Source organism: Pelophylax lessonae, assembly GCF_965119305.1.
Source record: "Pelophylax lessonae genome assembly, chromosome: 8".
NCBI classification, from domain to species: Eukaryota; Metazoa; Chordata; class Amphibia; order Anura; family Ranidae; genus Pelophylax; species Pelophylax lessonae.
The window spans coordinates 9,460,531-9,469,366 of record NC_138775.1 but is presented as its reverse complement, the minus strand read 5'-3'; the positions used below and the strand labels follow the sequence as shown (position 1 = coordinate 9,469,366).

The window sequence follows — 8,836 nt, the reverse complement described above, 5'->3', positions numbered from 1 at the left end:
TAATCAGTGCTATACATATGCACTGTTACTGTAAAAATGACACTGGCAGGGAAGGGGTTAACTTTATTGGGGAAGGAGGGGTTAAGTGTGTCCCTAGGGGCGTGTTTCTAACTGTGATTGGCTGTGGCTTGAGGTGTAAGAACAGAGATCAACGGTCCTACATATTAGAACCGTATGATCACCATTCCTACACAGGGGAGAATGACAGGCGGCTTGTTTACATCAGCCGCCTGCCTTTCTCCCTCTGCAGTGAAGATCCGAGTGACCGGCGGACATCGGGTCCGCCGGTCAAACGCACGGACTTCCTAGGGAACGAGCCGGGGCCGGCGCGCGCCTCCGAGGGCGCGCGCTCGCCCACTATTGGCTCACAAGCCGGGACTGACCGCCGCAGTATATGTACTTGCGGCGGTCGGCAACCGGTTAATTTTACCTTTTATTTTTTTCAAAAACTTTTATGATCCTTTTTTTTCCTATTACAAGGAATGTAAACATCCCTTGTAATAGAAATAGTCATGACAGGACCTCTTTATTGTGACATCTGGGGTCAAAAAGACCTCACACCTCACAACTACACTAAAAAGCAAAAAAAAAAAAAAAAAAAAAATGGGCCCTTTAACCACTTTAAGACCGGAAGGATTTTCCCCCTTAATGACCAGGCCCTATTTTGCGATTCGGCACTGCGTTATTTTAACGGACAATTGCGCGGTCATGCGACGCTGTACCCAAATAAAATTTATGTTCTTTTTTTTCCCACAAACAGAGCTTTCTTTTGGCGGTATTTGATCACCTGTGCGATTTTTGTTTTTTTTTTGCGATATAAACAAAAAAAAGAGCGACATTTCTGAAAAAAAAAAAAAAAACAATATTTTTCACTTTCTGCTATATAACATTCACAAAAAAAAAAATTTAAAAATAATTTTTTTTTTTACATTTTTGACCAATTTGTATTTTGCTACATATTTTTGGTAAAAAAAAAAAAAAAAATCCCAATAAGAGTATTTTGATTGGTTTGCGCAAAAGTTATTGCGTTTACTAACTACGGGAAAGATTTATGTCTTTTTTATTTGTTTTTTTTTTTTTGACTAGTAATGGCGGCGATCTGCGAATTTTAACGGGACTGCGAATTTTAACGGGACTGCGACATTGCGGCGGACAGATCGGACCCCTAACTGACATTTTTGACACTTTTGGGGGGACCGGTGACATTACTACAGTAATCAGTGCTATACATATGCACTGTTACTATAATAATGACACTGGCAGGGAAGGGGTTAACATTGAGGGTGATCAAGGGGTTAAATGTGAGCCTAGGGGAGTGATTCTAACTGTTGGGGGCGGGGCTTATGGAATGACCATAGAGACATGTGATCCTATATAGAAGGATCACAGGCGCTCTGTGATCATTCCAGGGAGAAGAACGGTCAGCTGTGTTTACAACAACTGACCGTTCTTCTCTCTCAGCGGGGAGCGATCGCGGGTGTCAGGCAGCAATCGGAGCCCCCGTTGACGAGCGGGGGTGGGAGCACGCCGCTGGCGGTTACGCGCTCGCCCCCCTAGCCTCCTGCTCACGACCGACTTATATCTATGTCGGATTGCCCAGGAGCGGCTGCCTTAAGAAGCAGCAATCTTGGCTGTGAAACGCGTCAATCCTGGATTTTTGCACAATGCAACAGTACAAGAACATCAAACATCAGTTTTCAATACGCACTGTATATGAACTTTTCAAAGTGAAGTGCTATATATACAGTGCCATAAAAAAGTATTCACACCCCATGAACCTTTCCACATTTTGTCATGTTACAACCAAAAACGTAAATATATTGTATTGGGATTTTATGTGATAGACCGACACAAAGTGGCCATAATTGTGAAGTCGAAGGAAAATGATACAAATAAATCTGTGAAAAGTGTGGCTGCATTTGTATTCACCCCCCTTTACTCTGATACCCCCTAACTAAAATCTAGAGGAACCAATTGCCTTAAGAAGTCACCTAATAGAGTCCACCTGTGTGTCATTTATTCTCAGTATAAATACAGCTGTTCTGTGAAGCCCTCAGAGGTTTGTTAGAGAACCTTAGAGAACAAATAGCATCATAAGGGGGATAGGATCACCATGTATAAATACATAAGGGGGGATATGATCTCCATGTATAAATACATAAGGGGGGATATGATCACCATGTATAAATACATAAGGGGGGATATGATCTCCATGTATAAATACATAAGGGGGGATATGATCTCCATGTATAAATACATAAGGGGGGATATGATCACCATGTATAAATACATAAAGGGGGGGGGTATGATCTCCATGTATAAATACATAAGGGGGGGATATGATCTCCATGTAAAAATACATAAGGGGGGTATGATCTCCATGTATAAATACATAAGGGGGGATATGATCTCCATGTATAAAAACACAAGGGGGGATATGATCACCATGTATAAATACATAAGGGGGGATATGATCACCATGTAAAAATACATAAGGGGGGATATGATCTCCAAGTATAAATACATAAGGGGGGATATGATCACCATGTATAAATACGTAAGGGGGGATATGATCTCCATGTAAAAATACATAAGGGGGGTATGATCTCCATGTATAAAAACACAAGGGGGGATATGATCACCATGTATAAATACATAAGGGGGGGATATGATCTCCATGTAAAAATACATAAGGGGGGATATGATCTCCATGTATAATACATAAGGGGGGATATGATCACCATGTAAAAATACATAAGGGGGGATATGATCTCCATGTATAAATACATAAGGGGGGATATGATCTCCATGTATAAATACATAAGGGGGGATATGATCACCATGTATAAATACATAAGGGGGGATATGATCACCATGTATAAATACATAAGGGGGGATATGATCTCCATGTAAAAATACATAAGGGGGGTATGATCTCCATGTATAAATACATAAGGGGGGATATGATCTCCATGTATAAAAACACAAGGGGGGATATGATCACCATGTATAAATACATAAGGGGGGGATATGATCTCCATGTAAAAATACATAAGGGGGGATATGATCTCCATGTATAATACATAAGGGGGGATATGATCACCATGTAAAAATACATAAGGGGGGATATAATCTCCAAGTATAAATACATAAGGGGGATATGATCTCCATGTATAAATACATAAGGGGGGATATGATCACCATGTATAAATACATAAGGGGGGGATATGATCTCCATGTATAAATACGTAAGGGGGGGGGATATGATCTCCATGTATAATACATAAGGGGGGATATGATCACCATGTATAAATACATAAGGGGGGATATGATCCCCATGCATAAATACATAAGGGGGGATATGATCACCATGTATAAAGACACAAAGGGGGATATGATCTCCATGTATAAATACATAAGGGGGGATATGATCACCATGTATAAATACATAAGGGGGGGATAACCTGTAAATATTTTGAGAGCGTCACCTATGGAAATTTTAGGTACCAGTTTGTCGCCATTCTATGAGCGTGTGTAATTCTGCATGTTGGTAGGGGGCGGGGCATGACATAAGCAGATAAAACATTGGCATGAATACAAACAATCATCCAGAATATCTTCTGCAATGCACTGCTGAATGCGGATTGGTCCCCTCCTCTGGTGTTGTCATGTTTGTTGGTTGGTGTAAATTTGTGATTCTCATCCCTCTGGGGCTCCTCCTCCCGACACACCCTGTAATGGACAAGCAGATGAAGAGGGGTACCCGGGTACCATCAGGAAGACGAGGATCCATCTCTCCTCTGTAGGTGAATAAATCTCGGCCTGTGAAGAGCAAACACACCGGATTTACCGTGTCACAACTTCATAAACCAGTCTGATTGGTCCCTGGCGTGCGCTAAAGAGGACCGGTCAGTATCATGACTGTATACCGGACATCACTCATATATCCTTCTATATAGGATCACATGTCTCTATGATCATTTCACAAGCCCATCCCCCATACAGTTAGAAAACACCCCCTAGGCTCCCAATTAACCCTTTGGTCATCCCTGGGTTAACCCCTTCCCTGCCAGTGTCATTAGTACAGTGACAGTGCATATTTATAGCACTGAGTAATACCACTGGTCCCCCCAAAAGTGTCAAAAATGTCAGTTAGGGGTCAGATCTGTCCGCCGCAATGTCGCAGTCCCGCTAAAAATCGCAGATCGCCGCCATTACTAGAAAAAATGAATAAAAATGACATAAATCTTCCCCCTAGTTTGTAGACGTGATAACTTTTGCTCAAACCAATCAAAATGCGCTTATTGGCATTTTTTTTACCAAAAATAAGTAGCAGAATACAAATTGGCCTAAAATGATAAAAAAAAATTGATTTTTAAATTTTTTTTGGGGGGAATGTTATATAGCAGAATGTGAAAAATATTGTTATTTTTTCAGAATTGTCGCTCTTTTTTTGTTTATAGCGCAAAAAATAAAAACCGCAGAGGTGATCAAATGCCACCAAAAGAAAGCTCTATTTGTGGGAAAAAAATAAAAAAGGACATTTTTGGGTACAGGGTCGCACGACCACGCAATCGTTCGTTAAAGTAACGCAGTGCCGAATCGCAAAAAATGGCCTGGTGATTAAGGGGGTAAAACCTTCTGGTCCAGATGTGGTTAAGAGGCATCTGCATTGTGCTGCCATGTATTCTGTGTGTCCCCCGGACCCCCTCTGTGTTTGTCCCGGAACCCCTCTGTGTTTGTCCCCCTGGACCCCCCCTATGTGTCCCCCCAGACCCCCTCTGTGTCCAGACCCCCCAGACCCCCTCTGTGTGTCCCCCCCGGATCCCCTCTGTGTGTCCCCCCCGGACCCCCTCTGTGTGTTCCCCCCGGACCCCCTCTGTGTGTCCCCCCAGACCCCCTCTGTGTGTCCCCCCCGGATCCCCTCTGTGTGTCCCCCCCGGATCCCCTCTGTGTTTCCCCCCCCCCCCCCCGGGTCCCCCTCTGTGTGTCCCCCCCGGTCCCCCTCTGTGTGTCCTGCAGACAGACATACTTGCTGCAGAAGTCTTTCACCACATTGAGAAGTTGCAGCTGAAGCTCGGGTCGGTTCTGCAGCCACTCCCGCACCATGTCCGGGTGTCGGGGGTCTCCCTCTAGGAAGATGGATCTGGAAATGTAGAATATTTGGGTGATATGCTGCCCTGATATAGGGAACGGTTGGGCGGTATTGGTGAGGCTCACCTACCCTCCGGGGTTCAGCAGGAGAGGTGCAAGACGTAGAATAGCCTTCATCACATCCATTCCATCAGGGCCGCCATCTAATGCTGCGCGGTCCTCATACCTGGAGATAAGGGAGGGGCAATTATAACCAGCATGGCGTTATCCAATCAGATGTCTGTGAATGTTTTCAGCCAACCAGATCACCGGGTATCTAGTGTGAGTATAAAAAAAAAAAAAAAAACCTCTCTATACTGTAAATTCTGCCTAAAGCGAAACTAAACCCATCAATTTACTGCACAGGTGTCATACACAAGGCCCGCGGGCCGAATCCACCCCTCCCAGGCCATTTCATGTGGTCCTCACCCCTCTCCAGCACCCCCCTCCTTTCTGCCACCACCTTGTCTCAGCAGCAGAGAGGAGGACAGAACTGTTCCAGCAGATGCTGCACTTCTCTGTGCAGCCGTGGAGGGGCTCGTTTCCGCCCCCCAACCCGTTCCTAGTCTCAGCAATTAGCAGCAAAAAGGAGGACAGAACTGCCCCAGCAGATGCTGCACCTCTCTTTGCAGCTGTGCTCATCTCTGCCCCCTCAACCCATTCCCAGTCTCAGCAATTAGCAGCAGAGAGGAGGACAGAAATGCTCCAGCAGATGCTGCACTTCTCTGTGCAGCCATGCTCGTCCCTGCTCCCCAACCTGCTCCCAGTCTCACCAAATAGCAGCAGAGAGGAGTACAGAGCTCCTCCTACAGATTCTGTGCCTCTATGTTCAGCTGCAGCATTCCTTTGCCTCCACCTCCCCTAATCTCAGCATTCAGCAGACTCCAGTCTTCCTCTGGTCCTCCTCCAGACCCTGCACTTTCTGATTGGAGGGAGCTGCTTACTATTAAAATAACTAAAAGCAGAGCGGGTATTTTTAATTTAAAGCGAAGTTCCAGTCATTTTTTATTTTTTGTTTATTTTTTGTTTATTAAAAGTCAGCAGCTACAAAAAGTGTAATCTGCTGACTTGAGTTCTACTGCGGCAGGCTGGCTCTCCTGCGTGAACCGGCGTAGCTCTATGTCAGTCACGCGCAAGGTGCTGGGGACAGCGCGCTTCGCCCCCACTAGGCAGCGGGGATGCCGATCTACGGGGCCGGTGGCCGCAATTGCCGCCGGGCACCCGCGATCGCTCCCCGCTGAGAGAGAACGACGGTCAGCTGTTGTAAACACAGCTGACCGTTCTTCTCTCTGAAATTATCACAGAGCGCCTGTGATCCTTCTATCCCCTGATGATGTCAAGTGTGACGAAACATGTTGGGAGGAGCCTAACCACATGATGCTGCTGGTATGCTGTTGGAGGTCGGCCATATTTTTGGATGAGAAACAGACACACGCTGTTTTCATTATATGCCTTTTATCTTTGGATGTAATGTGAGTACCTTGTGTGCAGAGTTCCATTATATGTATAATAAAGCCCTTTTAACCACTTTACCTCTGCTCACAGTAATATTACTGCGGCAGAGTGGCTCGTTATCGTCTGACGACGTAGTACTACGTCGTCAGACACTCCCCCTTCTGGGCGGCGCTTGCGCGCCGCCGGAGGCTCGCTCCCGCTGTTTTCATTCACAGCGGGAGTCGGGCCAGGGGAGGAGCAGCGGCGATCGCCGCTGCTCTTACCCGATCGTCGGGGATCGAGTCTGGAGATCCGCCCGCTGTGTTTACACACAGCGGGCGGATCTCCATAGTGACAGGGACTGACAGATCGGAGTGTTCAGCATAGCTGGACATCCGATCTGTCCATGACTCACTCAGTCACCTCCCCCCCTACACGTCAGTAAGCACCAGGCATACATTAACCCCTCCCTCTCCAATAAAATTAACCCCTTCCCTGCCAGTGTCATTTTTACAGTAACAGTGCATATATATAGCACTGATTACTGCAGTAATGTCACTGGTACCCCCAAAAGTGTCAAAAATGTCAGTCAAGGGTCCGATCTGTCCGCCGCAATGTCGCAGTCCCGCAAAAAAAAAAATCGCAGATCGCCGCCATTACGCGTTAAAAAAAAAACACCAAAAATGACAGAAATCTTTCCCTTTGTTAGTAAACACAATAACTTTTGCGCAAACCAATCAAAATACGCTTATTGCGATTTTTTTTACCAAACAAATGTAGCAGAAAACAAATTGGCCAAAAATTTTTAAAAAAATTGGTTTTTACATCTTTTTTGGGGGGAATTTCATATAAAAAAATGTTAAAAATATTGTTATTTTTTCAAAATAAACGCTCTTTTTTTGTTTATAGCGCAAAAAGTAAAAATCGCACAGGTGATCAAATACCACCAAAAGAAAGCTCTGTTTGTGGGAAAAAAAGGACGTAAATTTCGTTTGGGTACGGCGTCGCACGACCGCGCAATTGTCAGTTGAAGTCGCACAGCGCCGAATCGCAAAAAGTGGCCTGGACGGAAGACAGCAAAATCCTCCGGTGGTAAAGTGGTTAAGGATGTCTGCGCAATGATATTGTTATTTCATTTTTATTACGAGGAACTACTCTATATGTTGGGTCCATTCGCCTGGACAAACACTTTTATATGATTGATATCTATGCCAGTGGTCCTCAACTCCGGTCCTCAGGGCACACTAACAGGCCAGATTTTAAGTATCACCTTGGGGAGATGCAGACTAGAATACTGCAATCACTGAGCAGCAAATGAAATCACCTGTGATGTATTTCAGTTTTCTTGCAAACCTGGCCTGTTAGTGTGCCCTGAGGACCGGAGTTGAAAAACACTGATCTATGCTACCTGGTTGGATTCGCCTGTTGGTCTGTGACAGATGTCTGCTTCACCCTGATTGAACCCTGTTTTCTTTAGACCATCTGGTAAGAGGCTGCATGTTTATACCTTCCTGGTGGTGGATATACTGACAGCACGAGTTTGTTTTTATCTTCACTGGGGGATCGGTTTGAAACTTTGTATCTCTTCTGAACGCGGCTAACTTATTTTGAACTTCTATATAGGAACACAGGTCTCTATGGTCATTTCACAAGTCCCTCCCCCCAGTTAGAAAACACTCCCCTAGGCTTACATTTAACCCCTTTAATCACCCACTGTGTTAACCCCTTCCCTGCCAGTGTCATTATTACAGTAACAGTGCATATTTTTAGCACTGATTACTGCAGTAATGTCACTGGTCCCCCCAAAAGTGTCAAAAATGTCAGTTAGGGGTCCGATCTGTCCGCCGCAATGTCGCAGTCCTGCTAAAAATCGCAGATCGCCGCCATTACTAGTAAAAAAAATAACATAAATCTTTCCTCTAGTTTGTAGACGCGATAACTTTTTTGTAAACCAATCAAAATACGCTTATTGGGATTTTTTTTACCAAAAATATGTAGCAGAAAACAAATTGGCCAAAAATTCGTTATATGTTATATAGGAGAAAGTGAAAAATATATATTTTTTTTTTTTTTAGAATTGTCGCTCTTTTTTTGTTTATAGCGAAAAAAAAAAAATAAAAAATCACACAGGTGATCAAATACCGCCAAAAGAAAGCTCTGTTTGTGGGGAAAAAAAGGACGTACATTTTATTTGGGTACAGCATCGCACGACCGCGCAATTGTCCATTAAAGTAACGCAGTGTCGAATCGCAAAAGATGGCCTGCTCAT

At 44.5% G+C, this 8,836-nt stretch overlaps 1 protein-coding gene across 1 annotated transcript in view; it reads right to left on the bottom strand.

Moving 5' to 3' along the window:
- Positions 1-3,773: 3,773 nt before the first annotated feature.
- The window catches only part of HEMK1 (HemK methyltransferase 1, mitochondrial release factors N(5)-glutamine), a gene marked incomplete at its 3' end in the record, with an annotated part of 28,995 nt that continues 23,932 nt past the window's right edge, over positions 3,774-8,836 (bottom strand). Inside the window, exons 9-11 of the mRNA XM_082266642.1 lie at positions 5,225-5,320; positions 5,033-5,146; positions 3,774-3,822 (exon numbers count right to left, since the gene is read on the bottom strand). Of these exons, the coding sequence (XP_082122768.1) occupies positions 3,774-3,822; positions 5,033-5,146; positions 5,225-5,320 (259 nt within the window). The remainder of the gene's footprint in view (positions 3,823-5,032; positions 5,147-5,224; positions 5,321-8,836) is intronic.